This window comes from Salvelinus namaycush, chromosome 8, assembly GCF_016432855.1.
Source record: "Salvelinus namaycush isolate Seneca chromosome 8, SaNama_1.0, whole genome shotgun sequence".
NCBI lineage: Eukaryota > Metazoa > Chordata > Actinopteri > Salmoniformes > Salmonidae > Salvelinus > Salvelinus namaycush.
Genome location: NC_052314.1, coordinates 66,475,545 through 66,497,872, shown reverse-complemented (window position 1 = coordinate 66,497,872; position 22,328 = coordinate 66,475,545). Strand labels below are relative to the sequence as shown.

At 43.5% G+C, this 22,328-nt stretch overlaps 2 protein-coding genes across 2 annotated transcripts in view; one reads left to right on the top strand and one right to left on the bottom strand.

The window, feature by feature from the left end:
• Positions 1-11,517, bottom strand: part of LOC120052255 (zeta-sarcoglycan-like) — a 71,628-nt gene extending 60,111 nt beyond the window's left edge. The window contains exons 1-2 of the mRNA XM_038999075.1: positions 11,443-11,517; positions 10,463-10,564 (exon numbers count right to left, since the gene is read on the bottom strand). Of these exons, the coding sequence (XP_038855003.1) occupies positions 10,463-10,564; positions 11,443-11,517 (177 nt within the window). The remainder of the gene's footprint in view (positions 1-10,462; positions 10,565-11,442) is intronic.
• A 3,694-nt stretch (positions 11,518-15,211) lies between these two features.
• The window catches only part of dnah6 (dynein, axonemal, heavy chain 6), a 168,135-nt gene continuing 161,018 nt past the window's right edge, over positions 15,212-22,328 (top strand). The window contains exon 1 of the mRNA XM_038999073.1: positions 15,212-15,280. Coding sequence (XP_038855001.1) covers positions 15,212-15,280 — 69 coding nt within the window. The remainder of the gene's footprint in view (positions 15,281-22,328) is intronic.

Below are 22,328 nucleotides of genomic sequence, written 5' to 3'. Positions count from 1 at the left end.
GATGATAATTGTTTTTGCACATTTACTTGCTCGAGACGTCTCCGCCAATTCCCTTTGCTGACGTTTAATGACAGAGATCTTTCATATAACGCGAAACAGGAAAGTGGTCTAATGTGCGCTCTCTCCCTCTCTCTTGCCCTTTCCCTCTGTCCATGTCCTTTTCCCTTTTCTGTGTGAATTCAGAGCTGTACTGTGTGGTGTGAGGAGAACATCATCATTGATGCAGTGCAATGTTGATGCAATAATGATGCAGTGAAATCTGCTGATCACATTTTTATATGATTCAACATGAAAGATCATGAGTTGGTAATCAAATGAATTTCGGTACACACGTTATAGGTATATCTGGATACGCTGTATACTATTTTAGTGGGCTCGGTTCCGAAGTTGCAGGGCCTGCAAACACTAAACTGATGTGAATTCTACTTCACTAAGACTGTGACAGGTCCAAACAATGTAGACAGAAAGATAAAGAGAGATAGAGAGAGCCCTGAATCACTGAACACTGAACTCAACTCTAAAAGTAGCACACCTCCCTGTATCTATCTCCCCGTCTCCTCCCTCTATCTCCTTGTATCCTCCCTCTACCCTCCCTGTATCCTCCCTCTACCTCCCTTTATTCTCCCTCTACCTCCCTCTTCCTCCCTCGATCCTCCCTCAATCAGTGCGATCACCTTTAGTATTTGCCTTGGTAGCGCCGTGCAGCCTGAGACCATCCCACTGCCTCTGTAAATACAGGAAGCGTGCCATGCCATTTTCCCCAGGCCGTGTGACACACATGGAAATGTCATTAGGTACTGATGGGGACTAAGATAATACCAGGCCAGACACCAGTGTAATGTCAATTTGCTGCCATTAATGAATTAAATGTCTCTTAATTTCAGTGAGTTGAACAACCGTAACCTAAGATGCTCAGTGAATACTAAAACCTGGTGGGATGTCGGGTGTGTGTGTGTGTGTGTGTGTGTGTGTGTGTGTGTGTGTGTGTGTGTGTGTGTGTGTGTGTGTGTGTGTGTGTGTGTGTGTGTGTGTGTGTGTGTGTGTGTGTGTGTGTGTGTGTGTGTGTGTGTGTGTGTATGTATATAAGTGAAGGCCCACCAATGCCTCTGTAGAGTGTAAGAACGATTAAAGACATGAAAAAGGCTTTGTTTAAAAGGCTTTGTTCATTCGGCTAATGAACTGCCTGGTGTAGTTGTGGCGTGGCCCTCGTAACCATGCCGACAGCTGCCCTGACTTCTGGCTTAGTCATGCCGTGATTTGATTGGCTGCACTTCGTTTGTCCACGGTTGACTAAGTAAGTCTGCTACCAGCAGATTTCTGTGGAAGTGGAACAGTGTGAATACAACACTATTGCAAGCTGTGCCAGCCATTCTGAATTCACTAAAAATATGAAGTCTGAGTCAGTGGAAACTCATAAAGGATTGCTAAATGGGCCAACACATTTTACAGTACATCCCACTCTCGGATACCATCGTTGACATGATGATTAGCCATATCAACAGCTGTCAAAAGAAGTAGCTTACCAGCCCATCTATTTGCTCTTAATAAAGTCTCACAGATCCTATCATAATAATGTGCTCCTAGGCCCAAGATAAGGTACGAGACGCACAAATCAACTCAACTCAAATCTGCCATCCAAATCAGAATCCAAAGAAATGGATTCTGCATTGACTTTTCAATGATCTATCCAAAAGAGGCATTTCTACCTTCTCTACATCTATATATTTGGCAGGGGCGACGTCTGAAAGGGCTCGCGGCATTTCGGGAAGAAGAAGATCTGGGCGCGGGATTTGATCTCTGGCGTTGATGTGAATTAATATTCCCTTTCATTCCCTTCTCCTGAAGGCCAAGTCGCCTCATTCGACGTTCCATCACTCTGGAAATCTTGTTAAATGTTAAATGGGGCCTATTTCTACATGGGTCGCGGTCTGGTGCCACATACCCCTTGGCCTGGTCTGAATAAAACATTTAGAGTCTCACGCTTCTTCCGGAAAAAAAAAGTTCTCAGATAATTTTGTTTCACTTTTATAGGTTACTTCTGAAGTTGGAAGATGCCTTTTTTCCTGGTATCTTTTTAATATTGTGGAGTTGCGGGGAGTCGTGGATATTACGGCGAAGCCCAAAGGTCGTGTGTGCTCGCACATAACGATTTCGAGTTTCTTGACCACCCAGCGTCGATTGCATCGCTGAATAATTTGTATTAAAGTCTTGAAGTGTAACTATATGGTAGAATAGTATTTAACTATTTCCTCTGTTCTTTACAGTATGTTGTATACCGCAGAGGGCTGAATCAATGTCAGCCATGTGGCCAAAGAAGGATGCCACTCTAATATCAAAACACTGACAACGAATGACTCTTATAAATTACCCGGCAAGTGTTTGGACCCTCAGAAAACCAGGCAATATATATAGCCAAACTGACAAATGGCTAACGAGAAGGTTTTTCCACAAAGCTTTAGTCAGGGTCGTGTTCATTAGGGCACGCAACGTTTTACAATGGAAACTTACAATTTGCGCTTTGTTCCATTTCAGTGCCTGTCAGCTGAAAGTATTGTGTCAGGGGTGATAAAGAGACAGAGAGAGAGAAAGAGAGATATATAGAGAGAGAGAGAAATGAGTGATTGATAAAGGGAGGAAAACGACTCCTCAGAGAAAGCTGAAATTTCATTGGCTTCCTGAGGGGACAATTAGAAGAGTCTGTGTTGGCGAGCAGGCCTCGGCTCATCCCTCATGGTGCGGAGAGAGAGGATGACAGCACAGCACACTCTTGGAACACGCCACAAGGAACATGCAGTCAGTCTGCTGCAGCACCAGGTATCTTCAAGACATTTAAAAATATATATTTTACCAGGTTTGTTTCATTGAGATAAATCTATTTTTCAAAGGAGATCGGGACCAAGGTCCATCAGGCTGTCTGTCAATAGGACTGTGACATCAATGATGTAGCTACAGCACAAACCTATCTTACAATAATCAGTCATCTCAGAAACCCAGAACAAAAATCAAGCATCATTACGTCAGATGCTTGATGAAGTTCAGGAGGGAGACATGTTGGAAAAGATCCTCGAACCAAGAGCCGAAGCACCACGGTAGCTCCTCCAACCTCTCTGAAAGTCACTGACCTAGTATCCCCTTTTGAAAGATGTGAACACCTGCGAAATTGTGATTTGTCCAAATTATCAGTGACGACACCAAGAAGTTCCTTGTAAATCGTGGCAACCCACAGTCTGTCTACAATACCAGTTATGTTACATGTGTCTGTCCACGAGACATCACCCTTACAGATGAAGGATCTTAATTTGTGCCGGTTTGCTACAGCAGTAAAATAATCCTGCAGGATCAGGAAATGTTCATTATTATGTGGATTATAATCAATATACATTTTTGTAGGGGTTGATACATTTTTCATCGCGGCAAATCAAGTCTGAAATTTCAAAGTGAAAATGACAAACATTAGAAGCCTTTATAAAATACACTGCACGTTCGCATTTCCTGCCGTGCAGGGAAAATTCTTAGCAACAAAAGAGTGATCGAGTTAAGATCCAACATCTGTCCAGTGACGCCATGTTTCCTGCATGGGGCCTTGTACAGTATACGGAGTGTGTGTGTGTGTTAACTGTGATAACGTTGCTGAGTGATGACCATGATGACCATGATCACTGATCTGTTATTTAGAAACAAAGAGAGAAGGAAGAGGCTTTTACATTCACCTACATGACTGATCCAATCGACTGTCATAAGTGGTTGATCTCGACCACATATAAAATCCAATCAAAATCAAATCAATTGTATTTGTCACATGCGCCAAGGACAACAAGACCTTACCGTGAAATGCTTAGTTACAAGCCCGTAACTAACAATGCAGTTTTAAGAAAAATATGAGTTAAGAAAAATATTTACAAAATAAAAAAATAAAAGAGCAACAATAAAATAACAATTTCGAGGCTATATACAGGGGGTACCAAGTCAATGTGCAGGGGCACATTGATGGATCTGTACATGTAGGTAGAGGTAAAGTGACTATGCATACAGTGGGGCAAAAAAGTATTTAGTCAGCCACCAATTGTGCAAGTTCTCCCACTTAAAAAGATGAGAGAGGCCTGTAATTTTCATCATAGGTACACTTCAACTATGACAGACAAAATGAGAAAAAAAATCCAGAAAATCACATTGTAGGATTTTTAATGAATTTATTTGCAAATTATGGTGGAAAATAAGTATTTGGTCACCTACAAACAAGCAAGATTTCTGGCTCTCACAGACCTGTAACTTCTTCTTTAAGAGGCTCCTCTGTCCTCCACTCGTTACCTGTATTAATGGAACCTGTTTGAACTTGTTATCAGTATAAAAGACACCTGTCCACAACCTCAAACAGTCACACTCCAAACTCCACTATGGCCAAGACCAAAGAGCTGTCAAAGGACACCAGAAACAAAATTGTAGACCTGCACCAGGCTGGGAAGACTGAATCTGCAATAGGTAAGCAGCTTGGTTTGAAGAAATCAACTGTGGGAGCAATTATTAGGAAATGGAAGACATACAAGACCACTGATAATCTCCCTCGATCTGGGGCTCCACGCAAGATCTCACCCCGTGGGGTCAAAATGATCACAAGAACAGTGAGCAAAAATCCCAGAACCACACGGGGGGACCTAGTGAATGACCTGCAGAGAGCTGGGACCAAAGTAACAAAGCCTACCATCAGTAACACACTACGCCGCCAGGGACTCAAATCCTGCAGTGCCAGACGTGTCCCCCTGCTTAAGCCAGTACATGTCCAGGCCCGTCTGAAGTTTGCTAGAGAGCATTTGGATGATCCAGAAGAAGATTGGGAGAATGTCATATGGTCAGATGAAACCAAAATAGAACTTTTTGGTAAAAACTCAACTCGTCGTGTTTGGAGAACAAAGAACACCATACCTACTGTGAAGCATGGGGGTGGAAACATCATGCTTTGGGGCTGTTTTTCTGCAAAGGGACCAGGACGACTGATCCGTGTAAAGGAAAGAATGAATGGGGCCATGTATCATGAGATTTTGAGTGAAAACCTCCTTCCATCAGCAAGGGCATTGAAGATGAAACGTGGCTGGGTCTTTCAGCATGACAATGATCCCAAACACACCGACCGGGCAATGAAGGAGTGGCTTCGTAAGAAGCATTTCAAGGTCCTGGAGTGGCCTAGCCAGTCTCCAGATCTCAACCCCATAGAAAATCTTTGGAGGGAGTTGAAAGTCCGTGTTGCCCAGCAACAGCCCCAAAACATCACTGCTCTAGAGGAGATCTGCATGGAGGAATGGGCCAAAATACCAGCAACAGTGTGTGAAAACCTTGTGAAGACTTACAGAAAACGTTTGACCTCTGTCATTGCCAACAAAGGGTATATAACAAAGTATTGAGATAAACTTTTGTTATTTACCAAATACTTATTTTCCACCATAATTTGCAAATAAATTCATTAAAAATCCTACAATGTGATTTTCTGGATTTTTTTTCTCATTTTGTCTGTCATAGTTGAAGTGTACCTATGATGAAAATTACAGGCCTCTCTCATCTTTTTAAGTGGGAGAACTTGCACAATTGCTGGCTGACTAAATACTTTTTTGCCCCACTGTAGATAATAAAGAGAGAGTAGCAGTAGTGTAAAAATGAGGGGTTCAAAGCAAATAGTCAGAGTAGCCATTTGGTTAGCTTTTCAGGAGTCTTATGGCTTGGGGGTAGAAGCTGTTAAGAAGCCTTTTGGACGTAGACTTGGCAGGGCGGTACCACTTGCCGTGCGGTAGCAGGCAATGACTAGGGTGGCTGTAGTGCATTGCCGTCAGAGGCCGAGCAGTTGCCATACCAGGTGGTGATGCAACCAGTCAGGATGTTCTCGATGGTGCAGCTGTAGAACTTTTTGAGGATCTGAGGACCCATGCCAAATCTTTTCAGTCTCCTGAGGGGGAATAGGCGTTGTCGTGCCCTCTTCACGTCTGTCTTGGTTTGTTTGGACCTTGACAGTTCGTTGGTGATGTGGACGCCAAGGAACTTGAAGCTCTCAACATGCTCCACTACAGCCCCGTCGATGAAAATGGGGGAGTGCTCGGTCCTCCTTTTCCTTTAGTCCACAATCATCTCCTTTGTCTTGATCACTGGAGAGACGTTGTTATCCTGGCACCACACTGCCAGGTCTCTGACCTCCTTCCTATAGGCTGTCTCATCGTTGTCGGTGGTCAGGACTACCACTGTTGTGTCGTCGGCAAACTTAATGATGGTGTTGGAGTCTTGCTTGGCAATGCAGTCATGGGTGAACAGGGAGTACAGGAGGGAGGGGTCCTGTGTTGAGGATCAGCGTAGCAGATGTGATGTTACCTAACCTTACCACCTGGGGGCGGCCCGTCAGGAAGTCCAGGATCCAGTTGCAGAGGGAGGTGTTTAGTCCCAGGGTCCTTACCTTAGTGATGAGCTTTGAGGGTACTATGGTGTTGAACGCTGAGCTGTGATCAATTAACAGCCTTCTCACATAGGTGTTCCTTTTGTCCAGGTGGGAAAGGGCAGTGTGTAGGGCAATATAGATTGCATCATCTGTGGATCTGTTGGGGCGGTATGCAAATTGGAGTGGGTCTAAGGTTTCTGGGATAATGGTGTTGCTGTGAACCATGACCAGCCTTTCAAAGCACTTAATGGCTGCAGACGTGAGTGCTACAGGTCGGTAGTCATTTAGGTTGGTTACCTTAGTGTTCTTAGGCAAAGGGACTATGGTGGTCTGCTTGAAACATGTTGGTATTACAGACTCAGTCAGGGACAGGTTGAAAATGTCAGTGAAGACACTTGCCAGTTGGTCAGCGCATGCTTGGAGTACACGTCCTGGTAATCCGTCTGGCCCTGCGGCCTTGTGAATGTTGACCTGTTTAAAGGTCTTACTCACATCGACTATGGAGAGCGTGATCACACAGTCGTCCGGAACAGCTGGTGCTCTCATGCATGCTTCAGTGTTGCTTGTCTCAAAGTGGGCATTGAAGTCCTTTAGTTTGTCTGGTCCACTCGTGTCACTGGGCAGCTCGCGGCTGTGCTTCCCTTTGTAGTCTGTAATAGTTTTCAAGCCCTGCACATCCGACAAGCGTCGGAGCTGGTGCAGTAGGATTCAATCTTAGTCCTGTACTGATGCTTTGCCTGTTTGATGGTTTGTCTGAGGGCATAGCGGGATTTCTTATTAGTGTCCGGGTTAGGGTCCTGCTCCTTGAAAGCGGCAGCTTTACTCTTTAGCTCAGTTAGGATGTTGCTTGTAATCCTTGGCTTCTGGTTGGGGTATGTACGTACGGTCACTGTGGGGACGACTTAATCAATGCACTTATTGATGAAGCCGGTGACTGATGTGGTGTACTCCTCAATACCATCGGAAGAATCTCGGAACATATTCCAGTCTGTGCTAGCAAAACAGTCCGGTAGCTTAGCATCCGCGTCATCTGACTACTTCCGTATTGAGCGAGTCAATGGTACGTCCTGCTTTAGTTTTTGCTTGTAGGCAGGAATCAGGAGGATAGAGTTATGGTCAGATTTGCCAAGTGAAGGGTGAGGGAGAGCTTTGTACACGTCTCTGTGTGTGGAGTACAGGTCGTCTAGAATTGTTTTCCTCTGGTTGCACATGTAACATGCTGGTAGAAATTAGGTAAATTGGATTGGTGTTTCCCTGCATTAAAGTCTCCGGCCACTAGGAGCGCCGCCTCCAATCAGGATTCCAATCCAAGTGTGAAAAGCCTAGAGGCGTTTTAAAGCTTTGGCGGCAAAAAAAAACCGAAACAATATATCATAGAGGTTTATTTGTCAACCCGAAAGCGATCGAACCAAATTGTAAATTCTGTTTATTTGGCTCTGCAATGGAAAAACAAACCGCTCAAACCCTTCCAGCGCATATTCAAAATACATTTCTGTAGTATCCTTAAAGGCTTCTTGGAGTTACGACTCATGAGACTTAAGTACGGTTTAGTATTTAATTGTAACTTAGAATTACATTCTCTAATGCACCTGGCTTAAACTACCTGAAGCTTTCTTAATCATAGTTATATAGGCAGACATAGGAAATAGCTACGCATAGCGGGAAGCAAACCCCCGTCTTGAGTCAATAATGCCATCTATTGGTAAACATAAATATACCAGGTTACTACAATTTCCTTCCTCATTCCCTCCCTAATTCCCTCCATCCCTCACTCTCTCCCTGTCAGTGCCACAGTCCCCATCCCTCATGTGTTGGTGGGCCCAGATCAGGTTAGGGCCACCCCGGGCCGGATACACCACGGCCCAAATACATCCTGGGCCAGCGACCCAGTCTCACCAGGGGCTTTGGAGCCTTATGCTAACATCGCACGGCTAACACCACTAGACAATACTACTTGGAAGCACACTGCCCAGGTTAGCTCAGTTCTGAAGCATGTCCACTACCCAGAAAACTGCCATAAACTAAATGGCCCACACCAACAAGCCCTCTGGGGAGAAAAGTGGGTTGTTAGATTCAGCATGTTTCCTGTGTATTTTTCGAAATAAGAGTGTTTGCTTTGATGTGCAGACCCGATGTGAAAGGGATCACGGTGTCATTACAAGTGGTGGATAGATACAAACATATGCGCACGCACGCACGCACGCACGCACGCACGCACGCACGCACGCACGCACGCACGCACGCACGCACGCACGCACGCACGCACGCACGCACGCACGCACGCACGCACGCACGCACGCACGCACGCACGCACGCACGCACGCACGCACGCACGCACGCACGCACACACGCACACACACACACACACACACACACACACACACACACACACACACACACACACACACACACACACACACACACACACACACACACACACACACACACTGTTTGTCTGATGATAGATGAAGAGTCGGCAGAGAAGCCAGTGAGTTCTTTGATTTATTGACAGGAAGCTCTGCTCCTTCATAGGGGTTATCTACAAGCCAGAGTCACTTCCTCAACAGCAATTAGTGCCTTCTCTGTTACACACACTTAAGAAGAACCAGAAAGACTGGATTTCTTCTATAGGCTTTCAACGGGAGAGCAAACAAAGATATTCTAAAAAGAATATGTCTTCTCCATTTAAGTTTTTAATAGGAGAGCAAACAAAGATGTTATGCAAGAAGATATCTTGTAGGCTTTCAATAAGTAGGCAAACAAAAATATTCTAAAGTAAGATATTGCCTACATAGGATTTCAATGGGAGGCCAAAGAAAGATATTCCCATAAAATATATCTAACACCATCCATCATTTCACCTCAAATGTCAGGGCTGATGGAGTGTTGACCTCTGTGTCACCCAGAAATGGCGTGACACAGAGGTGATCTTTGAGTGGATAGATCAGTGTAATGTATTCAGGACTGTCACACACTCCACACACTCTCACCGTCACATACTCCCTTGTAAAGCAATAAGCATGCGCATGTGCACTTGCCTTTACAACCCTACCCCTCCATCACACACAGAATGCAAGGTGATGACTCCCTTGCCTTCCCAACAGCCCAGGACACACAGTAACCTATACATGACAGCAGCCAGGGTGTGTGTGTGTGTGTGTGTGTGTGTGTGTGTGTGTGTGTGTGTGTGTGTGTGTGTGTGTGTGTGTGTGTGTGTGTGTGTGTGTGTGTGTGTGTGTGTGTGTGTGGGGGGTGTTAAGGGGAGCGGCATCATGGGGTATATTTATCAACAGCATGCCTCATCACAGCCCTGTCTCTCTCCACATTTTTCTATCATTGGAATTTCCATTGGATGCCCATTTGGTCGTTTGTCACACATCCAAGTCCATTCCCATGATCATTCTGTGCACCTTACACGGGACCTTACACGGGACCTTACACGGGACCTTACACGGGACCTTACACGGGACCTTACATGGGACCTTACATGGGACCTTACATGGAACCAGGCATCCAGATAGATGAGCTTCTCTACTAGGTCTCACAGGATTTCTCTGGGATGTGGGATTGCATAGTGCTATACTACTTGTTTATGACAATGGGTAAGCACTGACGCTTGGTATGCCATGATATGAGGAATGGGCTGGCTTATTTCACCTTTATTTACCAGGTAGGCTAGTTACCAGGTAGGCTAGTTGAGAACCAGTTCTCATTTACAACTGCGACCTGGCCAAGATAAAGCAAAGCAGTGCGACACAAACAACAACACAGAGTTACACATGGAATAAACAAACATACAGTCAATAATACAATAGAAAAAGTCTATATACAGTGTGTGCAAGTGAGGTAAAATATGGTGTGTCATAGGGTGTTATGATGCTTCATATGAGCAACATAATGAAGATTGTGTCTCAACCTTCCACTACTGAGAAATGACAGTTGATATGACAAGGGAAGGGTGTGTCTTAGTGAGGGATATGACATGCATAGCGAGTCATAGGGTGCTACGATTCTTCATATGAGGGACATAAGGAGAGTTGTGTCTCTTACCCTTCTGGATTCTATTTCTTTCACGTAGAGAGGGAGCAGAAACTCCGAAACACCCTCTAGCCTGATCCCCTCTTTGGTTACACGAAGATTACCCATTCCATCCTACGGGGAAAGAGAGAGGAAAGAGAGAGAGAGAGAGAGAGGAAAGAGAGAGAGGAAAGAGAGAGAGGAGAGGAGAGAGGAGAGAGAGAAAAGAGAGAGAGAGGAGAGAGGAGAGAGAAGAGAGAAGAGAGAAGAGAGAGAGAGAAGAGAGAGAGAGAGAGACAAAATGGAGAGAATAAGTCCAAACAGTGAAGCAGAGAAAACCAGTGTTAGTTCAGTCACCGTGAAGAAACTGTTTAGGAGAGGAGGGAGTGGAGAGAGAAACATCCAAAGTAACAAAAGTTGTATTTTAATTAAATATTTGGATCATTTTCAACAACAAAGTACTGTACGTTTTCCGGGTTAGAAATTTCACATTACGCATAGGCACAGATGTGCACACACACACTCACACAGCCCCCCACAACACTTGACCACCCCAAAGATAGAAACAAACAGGACTCAATGGTTTAAATCAGCCTTAGGACTGTTCTGTAGCTCAAACCCATGGTGATTAAGCAAATCAAACAGGGAAACAGCTCCTCAATAAACTAACACACACCAGCCTGCAGTTCCTATAATACATATACATTATTGCTTTACACACCCACACCCAACACACACACATGCATGAATACACACACACACACACTCTTGCTGTACACCCACATCTCCTCACATACTGTACATCTGTTAGCTGCATGCAGGTGAAAAATCACATCTTTGAAAAGACACACACACACACACACACACGACTGCAGGTGACTACTCATATTAGTCAGGTAGCAGTTGTAAATGAGGACTTGCTCTCAACTGGCCGACCTGGTTAAATAATGGTGAAATAAAAACATTACAAATAAATATGAATTAAAAGGAAGCAACACATTATGCAGAACTACCCAAGGGTGGAAGATGCTCCGGCAGGAGTACGGCCCCCCGTCAATCGACATAAAGATGATTCCTGAGTAATTCATAATGAATCATTAACGTGACGAGCCAACGCTTATCTAAAGACCCTGGTTCTCTCGTCTAGCCCCGTCACCCCAGACAGCGTTTAGCGATGGTGGCGGCGTGCGAAGGCATGGGGCATTGATTTGACGTGGCAGGTTGTAGACATTAACGTCTCTCTCGGGCAGGTTGGTGTTCAATCTCAGGGAACACAAAAGTTAGAAAAAGAACAGGCCCCTTGGCTGGGCGCCGCGGCGCTGCTTACACGCTAATGCCGTCTACCTGAGAGCCTTGCAGGTATGGAGAGAAAAAGAGAGCGAGAGAGAGAGAGCTACGCTAACCACATACCTAGCAGCCAAAGTCACTTCTAATAGCCTACCAGACACGCCGTATGAAATGTAAATGACATTTCTCAGTCTGATTAGCGTGGCAGTGGCGGAGCTTAGTGTCGACAGTGGTGGGAACACCGAAGGTATTCAGGAATCCTGGCGGCAAGCAGGCGACTTTAGGATAATGAAGCCACTCCTCCGGGATGTGAATGATGGGGAATTCTGTAGTAACAGAGGCCTGCACTCGGATAATGATGTCCTTCTCTGTTATATTGGATTCCCATGTTGTGTTATAATGACATATTTCCCCATCCATGTCGTGTGTGAGAGAGTGTGTGTGTGTGTGTGTGTGTGTGTGTGTGTAAGCGTGATTATCTACATGTGTGTGTGTGTGTGACTGTGTTCTGCCGAGTCCTTCAGTAGAAGTCAAGCTGATAATGTTGTGTCGCCCAGCGCAGCGAGGTTAACTGGCGGAGTCGGCCATTAGGGCTCACATCCCATCCCTGGCACAAGGTTATAGTGAACAGTATAATACTCCCTCCTCCACATGATGGATGGCCACTGAAACATTCTCAGGGAAGATTTTAATATTCTCTCTCGGCTGAATTTTTCACTCAACCTTCCGTGTCAACAATGTTTAGAGAGAAAAGAGAAAGAGCTGGAGAGACGTATAGAGATGAACAAATGAGGAAACATAGATACGAGTTTGTTTGTATGTCCTCTCTGCCGGGAAAATCTTTTGACCTTTCAGAGCCAACGTAGAAGCAATGCCTTGTCAGGGTCTGAAATCAACGCATTGACTTTCATCAGAGTTGTTGGAGAGCTTCCTCCCGCATCACTTCCCCTTCTGGGACGCATCCTAAACATTGTCTTGTATGAGAATGTCAGCTCACGTTGCCTCTGACCTACAATAAGAGCTATTCCACTTTTAAGGGGCTTCCGCTCTCCACACTGTACAAAATGACCCACGAGCTTAGTAAATATTGCAAAAGAAAACCAATGATTTTTACTTAAAATAATAGGTTTCTGGTGTTACTTACATTTTTGAATATAATACTTAATTTATATGTGTTGTAAAAGACTGGCATTTGCAAATACAAATCCAAGGTAATATGCTGCGAAATTTGAACTAATATTTCTAAGTTACAACCAACAACTTAAAAATATGATATTCAAATTATCATTATTATGTTGGACTGACATGCTAGATCTAGTTCTGAACTGTAATTGTGCTTGGAACAGCTCAACGGAGCTCGTCTTGATCTTTCTCTTCTGGAATGGCCATGCAGCAGGTAAGGACCAAATTATAACTTGGAATGTAGCTTAGATCTGTCCACACATATTTTCGACGAAATGTAGTAGCCTGTGACTAGGGTGGGCATTCTAGTTTCTTTATTTCTATGTTTGTGTGGTTCCCAATCAGAGGCAGCTGTCTAGCGTTGTCTCTGATTGGGGATCATATATAAGTTGTCTTTTTCCGTTGGGTTTTGTGGGTAGTTAGTTTCTGTTTAGTGTCTGCACCTGACAGAACTGTTTCAGTTTTTCACTTTGTTATTTTGTTCGAGTGTTTTTTGAGGAATAAATTATCATGAACACTTACCACGCTGCGCTTTGGTCAACTCATTCCGACGAGAGCCGTTACAGAACTACCCACCACCAAAGGACCAAGCAGCGTGGTAAAAAGGACGAGTGGACATGGGAGGAGATCCTGGACGGAAAAGGACCCTGGACGCAGGTCGGGGAGTATCGCCGTCCGAAGGAGGAGATAGAAGCAGCAAAAGCGGAACGGCGACGTTACGAAGAGTTGGAGCAACGAGGCAAGAACGAGAGGCAGCCCCCAAAAAACGCACATGGGGAGATTGGCAGATTCAGGGTTCAGACCTGGACCAACTCCTCGTGCTTACCGTGGGGAGCGAGTGACAAGTCAAGCACCGTACTATCCGGTTCTGCGCACCATGCCTTCAGTGTGCATCCACAGCCCGGTGCGCTCTGTGCAAGCTCCCCGCAGTGGCCGTGCTAGAATGGGCATTCACCAGGATGGATTGTGCCGGCTCAGCATTCCTGGCCTCCGGTGCGTCTCTTTGGCCCAGGTTATCCTGCGCCAGCTCTACGCACGGTGTCCCCGGTTCGCCAGCACAGCCCAGTGCGGCCTGTTCCAGCTCCCCGCACTTGCGGGCTACAGGGGGTATCCAGCCAGGACGAGTTGTGCCAGCTCTGCGCTCCAGACCTCCGGTGCGCTTCCACGGTACAGTGTGTCCTGCGCTAGCTCTACGCACTATGCCTCCAGTGCGCCGTCATAGCCCAGTGCGTCCTGTGCCAGCTCTCCACACTCAGAGCTAGAGTGGGTATCGAGCCAGGACGTGTTGTGGCAGCTCCACTCACTAGGCTGCCAGTACATCTCCTCAGTCCGGTGAGACCTGTTCCGGCTCCACGTACAAAGCCTCCAGTGATAATCCATGGCATGAAGCCTCCAGTGATGATCCATGGCACGAAGCCTCCAGTGATGATCCATGGCACGAAGCCTCCAGTGATGATCCATGGCACGAAGCCTCCAGTGATGATCCATGGCACGAAGCCTCCAGTGATGATCCATGGGACGAAGCCTCCAGCGATGATCCATGGGACGAAGCCTCCAGTGATGATCCATGGGACGAAGCCTCCAGTGATGATCCATGGGACGAAGCCTCCAGCGATGATCCATGGGACGAAGCCTCCAGCGATGATCCATGGCCCGGAGCCTGCAGCGTAGATCCGCGGTCCGGAGCCCCCGGCGACGGTCCCCAGTCCGGAGCCTCCGGCGATGATCAGTGGTCTGGTTCCTCCGGTGAAGGTCCATGCACCAGGGCCGCCACCAAAGCGGAGGGATCTGCGGGCGGAGGGGGGTCTACGTCCCGCACCGGAGCCGCCACCGTGAAGGGATGCCCACCCGGACCCTCCCCTTCAGAGTCAGGTTTTGCGGCCGGAGTCTGCACCTTTGGGGGGGTACTGTCACGCCCTGGCCATAGAGAGGCTTTTATTCTCTATTTTGGTTAGGCCAGGGTGTGACTAGGGTGGGCATTCTAGTTTCTTTATTTCTATGTTTGTGTGGTTCCCAATCAGAGGCAGCTGTCTATCGTTGTCTCTGATTGGGGATCATATATAAGTTGTCCTTTCCGTTGGGTTTTGTGGGTAGTTAGTTTCTGTTTAGTGTCTGCACCTGACAGAACTGTTTCGGTTTTTCACTTTGTTATTTTGTTTGAGTGTTTTTTGAGAAATAAAATATCATGAACACTTACCACGCTGCGCTTTGGTCCACTCATTCCGACGAGAGCCATTACACCTAGTCTGTTATTTCTTCATTTTTTCACTCAGGATGCTGACGACACCATGATCCGAGAGGACCTCGTTCAGCATGAAGGTGTTCACTGTGAAGGATCTGCACCAGAATATAGAGCATGGGATCTGCATCGAAGGAGCAGAGGTACTGGCTGGTATTCCCAGTGTTACACAGTCATGTACGTTGCTTATGGGCCTCATCTATGGCTTAAATCTAAGGTACCCCTTTGAGGTGTTCCAAAAAGAATTCTTGGAGCTTGATGATCTCAGGACCTCCCCACGGGTCAAAGCTCTAAAGATGAAGTTACTTTTTTTCAGAGATCTCTAAAGATATCTATGATAACTCTCAAAGGGCCCCTCACAAACTGTGGTCTAAACCCTACTCAGTAAGCTGAAAAGCTAGTTGCTAGTTGGTATAGGAGCTACAGTTTACATGATGCTCTTTGTCAGGTGAAGTCATAAGAGACATTGTCCATTCCTGTTTAAAAAACAGCTTTGTTTTAAAACTTACTCCATATGCACTAGTGGATATCTGAGATTATTTGTCAGGTGCAAGCTATCTGGATGTAACTTTACCTAAGGAGGCAAGGTGGATATGGAGTCAGGTTTAAGGGAGAATTTGGCATATATTTTGTAACAAATGTGCAATGTATGTTTTGTAAACCCATGTTTTGATTCTTCTAAAACAGTTTGAATGAGGTTGTATTTGAGCTAAAGTTCATATTGTGCTTTGTGTGAAGTCTATTAAGACAAATTGTTAATTTACGTTTAAAATATAGTTCATTTACGTTAAAATATTGCTTTGTTGTTAAGGGGCACACAGACCACCAGAAAATTCTTGCCAAACTGTACAAGATGTGAGGTCAAAGTGCTAATCCCAACTATCACCTAAACTTTATGCAGTTGTGAAGATCTGAAATGATTTGTAGTCAGGTGCAAACTACCTGGATGTAACTTTACCTAAGGAGGCAAGGTGTAGTTATACCCAGAATGCTTACAGATTACAAAGTACGAATGCGTAAGAAGTAGGGTTTAAGGGGCAATTTGAGATTGAAGTTTGAAGAAATTATAACATTTATTTTATTTGAAATAAAGGTGTGGAAGTTTGAAGTTGAACACTGTTGTTCCTTTTTGCATATTCCCTTGTATAGAAATAATAATTTTTTGTAAATTATCCCAAGTATATTGAGGTAACTATTTGCATCAGCTTTTTAAGTATAGTTGTGAGTATATATTTGAGTAGTAGGAACCCAATTTAAATACATGTTACTAACCTGAGCACCACAAGTAACTGAGAAAAAAAAAAGAATATCAATTACGATACTGAGTAAATTCAGCAAATTAATCGTACAATATTAGTTCTGTAACTGATTACATTAAGTATATCAAACATATAACATTAGTTCTGGGACTTGAAGGATTTAAGCAGGTCAAAAAAGGTTTAAAGTTTAAAATCCAGTTAGTTGTTTGCACTTGATATATTTGAGTTTGTAATACACTAAAAGCGAAGTATATTATACTTAAGTAAAAGGGGCACAATATTTTTTACAGTGCGATGATTGGGATGAAAGAAAAGCTGTTCTGCTCTAGGACTGGAATACAAAACCTTCCCACAAACACACAACAAGAGAGCCACACACTGGTGTTTATTGGAACGAATCAAATCCCTTTGCACTCGCCAGCAGTCTCTCTCTCTCTCAAAATGACGGGTAACCTCTAGAGGTCCAGGGAAAACGTACTGAAGCCAAGGCATAATTTCAGTACCTAACTTAAAGCTCCTGAAAGCCTGCATGGTCCCCTTGTGGCTGGGCCTCGGGAAGCTTTGGATGGCCCTCCCTGAATGCTTATCTAACGCAGCACATTTCATTACAGGACTATTTCAAATAAAGCCACATAGTCTGTCTATGAGAGAAGACAAGAAGTGTTATTAGTTCTCTTACATTTTCACTCTCAAGTCCCCAGTGTCTTCAATATGTGGACCAAGTTTTATTACAGTCTCATGTCATACACGTAATGAAAGTACAAAGGCTGAATACTTCTCATTAATTCACCTATATTGTATATTGATCGATCCTATTTTGCTCTCAACTCTGGATCTGGAAGACAGCTTCACTGCATTCTTTCAATGTTCCCCTCTAATCAGGGACTGATTTAGACCTGGGACACCAGGTGTGTGCAATGAATGATCAGTTAGAACAGAAGAGCAGCAGGCTCCAGACCTCCTAGGGTAACAGTGTACCCCTTCTGTATTGGACATAGGTGAATAAACTCAACTATGTCTCGGCTTCAGTACGGTTCCCCCTGGACCTTTACAGACCATCAGTTATACACTCAGTAGGGGCGAACCCTTTTGGTGAATGGGGTGGTGTACCTAATAAACTGGCCACTGAGTGTGTATTGTATATAGGTGAATAAATGAGCTCTAACAACTTGTTTAACCTATTCCATTGTAAATTAAATAAACTTAATTAAGTTGAATCTATTCCATTATAAATTAATTAAGCTGAATCTATTCCATTATAAATTAAATTAACTTTATTAAGTTGAATCTATTCCATTATAAATTAAATAAACATCATTAAGTTGAATCTATTCCATTATAAATTAAATAAACATCATTAAGTTGAATCTATTCCATTATAAATTAAATAAACATCATTAAGTTGAATCTATTCCATTATAATTGAAATAAACTTAATTAAGTTGAATCTATTCCACTATAAATTAAATAAACTTAATTAAGTTGAACCTATTACATTATAAATTAAATACATTTCATTAAGTTGAATCTATTACATTATAAATTCAATCAACTTCATTAAGTTGAATCTATTTGTCCCAAACCAAATGTTTCGTCACTTGCTTGGTAGAAGTGCATGCGAAGAGTGAAATGCTTGCTAATGGGACGTGTTCCCAACAATGCAGAGATAGAAAAGGTAGAAAAGTAAGACTCCTAATAATAAAAGTAATATTAGATCCACAATGAGTAAGGATAATTTGGCTATATACACGGGGCACCGGTACTGAGTCCATGTGCAGGTGTACGAGGTCATTGGAGGTAGATACATTTACAGTTTTTTTCTTTCAATTGCTAACATGCATTGGTCAAAACTGAAGTCACATTGTCAAAATTCTTCACACAGTCAGCAAAACAGAAGTGTATGTGGACCAAACTGTGAATAATCTTTCATTGCTTTCCCACAAAATGCATCAATGACCACATTCTCCGAAATCCCCCCCCCCCCCCAAAAAAATATATATATATGTTCTCATTCATACTCCACCACCTGCAAAACTATATATTTGCAGCACATGCTTTCAAATGCTGACACACTGTTTCCAAAACTGTTAAAAACACATTCAAAACAGAATGATGGCAAATGTCATGCATTTCTGCAGTAACCAGATTGAAACATAGAAAATCTCAGCAGAATATTGAATCATTCTAAACCCACCTGATTGCAGTTTCAGCTGAAAGCCTACCCAAGTGTCCTGTTTTTAGTCTCGTTACCAAACAGACAAAAGAGGACGGCATCGGAATGATTTCTTTTGGAAACATGGATCAAGGAAGACAGGTTGGTGGGGAAAGAAGAGTGGCAGGGAGAGGGAGAATGTGTGGAGGACAAAGGAGAGGAAGACCAAGAGCGGTGGTCTCTGATGAGATAAGGGCCACAATTATTGACCATGTTGTAAACCATGGTCTCTCTTTGAGAGAGGCTGGTTGAAGGGTGCAACCAAATCTGCAGCGTTCAACAGTTGCATCAATAGTATGAATTTCCAGGTGAGATGTGCATCCTTCAATGATAACTGAACTACATATTACAGTACAATACAGTATGTTCACATGTACTGACATTTTGAAATATATTGATTGTTTTGTGTTTTTCAGTAGGATCCCAATGTTGCCTCCCACAGGAGGGAGAGGCAGAATATTATCAGATGTGCAGGAAATTGTCATTGTTGACATGCTAATTGGCAACAATGCAATAAAACTGCAGGAAATTCGGGACAGAGTGCTGGCAGACTATATCACTTTTGGGAATGTGAATACGGTCAGCACAACGACAATGGCCAGAGTCCCAGAGAAACATAAAATAAGGAGGAAGCAGATGTACACTGTACCCTTTGAGAGAAACGGTGAACGTGTGAAAGAAGTCCGGTATCATATGTCCAGGTAAGATGTCTGTTCAATAACCAAACAGGGTACATACACAGCTATGCATAATGTAAAGTACTGTAAAACTGTGGATTTACTGTATTTTAGAGAGTAATGAAGATGGAAGCCAGGCAAACTGCATATACATTCATCTTTGTGGATGAAGCTGGATTCAACCTGGCAAAAACACGCCGCAGGGGAAGAAATGTGATTGGACAGAGAGCAACCGTGGATGTCCCAGGCCAGAGAGGAGCTAACATCACAATGTGTGCTGCACTGTCCAAGGATGGTTTGCTGTTACACAAACCACTCATTGGCCCCAACAATACAGAGATGCTCATTCCTTTTCTGCATGACCTGCATAATCAACTTGTGCCAGCGGAGGAGAGAGGGGCAAGAAACTCCCCTACCTGCGTTGTTGTGTGGGATAATGTGGCATTCCACCACTCTGCTGCAGTCACAGACTGGTTTGCTGCACATCCCAGGATGTCAGTACTATTCCTGCCTCCAGACTCCCCCTTCCTAAACCCCATAGAGGAGTTTTTCTCTGCGTGGAGGTGGGAGGTTTATGACCACCATCCACATGACCAGATGTCCTTACTGGATGCCATGAATGTGGGGTGTGGAGACACTTCTCCTGAAGACTGCCAGGGTGTGGAGACACTTCTCCTGAAGACTGCCAGGGTGTAGAGACACTTCTCCTGAAGACTGCCAGGGTGTGGAGACACTTCTCCTGAAGACTGCCAGGGTGTGGAGACACTTCTCCTGAAGACTGCCAGGGTGTGGAGACACTTCTCCTGAAGACTGCCAGGGTTGGATTAGACATTCCAGAAGATACTTTCCAAGATGCATCGCCAGAGAAGACATAAGATGTGATGTTGATGAGAACTTGAGGCCAAATGCAGGAGAAAGGGAGAACTAGAATCCTCACAGTACTGTACAGTATGAGTGTTATACTATACATGTTGATGAGAACTAGAACCCTCACAGTACAGTACAGGATGAGTGTTATACTATACATGTTGATGAGAACTAGTACCTCACAGTACTGTACAGTATGAGTGATTATATTATACATGTTGATGAGAACTAGAAACCTCACAGTACTGTACAGTATGAATGATTATATTATACATGTTGATGAGAACTAGAACCCTCACAGAACTGTACAGTATGAATGATTATACTATACATGTTGATGAGAACTAGAACCCTCACAGTACTGTACAGTATGAGTGATTATACTATACATGTTGATGAGAACTAGAACCCTCACAGTACTGTACAGTATGAGTGTTATACTATACATGTTGATGAGAACTAGAACCCTCACAGTACTGTACAGTATGAGTGTTATACTATACATGTTGATGAGAACTAGTACCTCACAGTACTGTACAGTATGAGTGTTATACTATACATGTTGATGAGAACTAGAACCCTCACAGTACTGTACAGTATGAGTGTTATACTATACATGTTGATGATAACTAGAATCCTCACAGTACAGTACAGTATGAGTGTTATACTATACATGTTGATGAGAACTAGAAACATCACAGTACTGTACAGTATGAGTATTATACTATACATGTTGATGAGAACAAGAAACCTCACAGTACTGTACAGTATGAGTGTTATATTATACATGTTGATGAGAACTAGAACCCTCACAGTACTGTACAGTATGAGTGATTATACTATACATGTTGATGAGAACTAGAAACCTCACAGTACTGTACAGTATGAGTGTTATACTATACATGTTGTTGAGAACTAGAACCCTCACAGTACTGTACAGTATGAGTGTTATACTATACATGTTGATGAGAACTAGAACCCTCACAGTACTGTACAGTATGCGTGTTATACTATACATGTTGATGCGAACTAGAACCCTCACAGTACAATACAGTATGAGTGATTATACTATACATGTTGATGAGAACTAGAACCCTCACAGTACTGTACAGTATGAGTGATTATATTATACATGTTGATGAGAACTAGAACCCCACAGTACTGTACAGTATGAGTGATTATATTATACATGTTGATGAGAACTAGAACCCTCACAGTACTGTACAGTATGAGTGTTATACTATACATGTTGATGAGAACTAGAACCCTCACAGTACTGTACAGTATGAGTGTTATACTATACATGTTGATGAGAACTAGTACCTCACAGTACTGTACAGTATGAGTGTTATATTATACATGTTGATGAGAACTAGAAACCTCACAGTACGGTACAGTATGAGTGTTATACTATACATGTTGATGAGAACTAGAAACCTCACAGTACTGTACAGTATGAGTGTTATACTATACATGTTGATGAGAACTAGAAACCTCACAGTACTGTACAGTATGAGTGTTATACTATACATGTTGCTGAGAACTAGAAACCTCACAGTACTGTACAGTATGAGTGATTATACTATACATGTTGATGAGAACTAGAACCCTCACAGTACTGTACAGTATGAGTGTTTATATTATACATGTTGATGAGAACTAGTACCTCACAGTACTGTACAGTATGAGTGTTATACTATACATGTTGATGAGAACTAGAATCCTCACAGTACTGTACAGTATGAGTGTTATACTATACATGTTGATGAGAACTAGAACCCTCACAGTACTGTACAGTATGAGTGTTATACTATACATGTTGATGAGAACTAGAATCCTCACAGTACTGTACAGTATGAGTGATTATACTATACATGATGAGAAATAGAACCCTCACAGTACTGTACAGTATGGGTGTTATACTATACATGTTGATGAGAACTAGAACCCTCACAGTACTGTACAGTATGAGTGTATATATTATACATGTTGATGAGAACTAGAACCCTCACAGTACTGTACAGTATGGGTGTTATACTATACATGTTGATGAGAACTAGAACCCTCACAGTACTGTACAGTATGAGTGTATATATTATACATGTTGATGAGAACTAGAAACCTCACAGTACTGTACAGTATGAGTGTTATACTATACATGTTGATGAGAACTAGA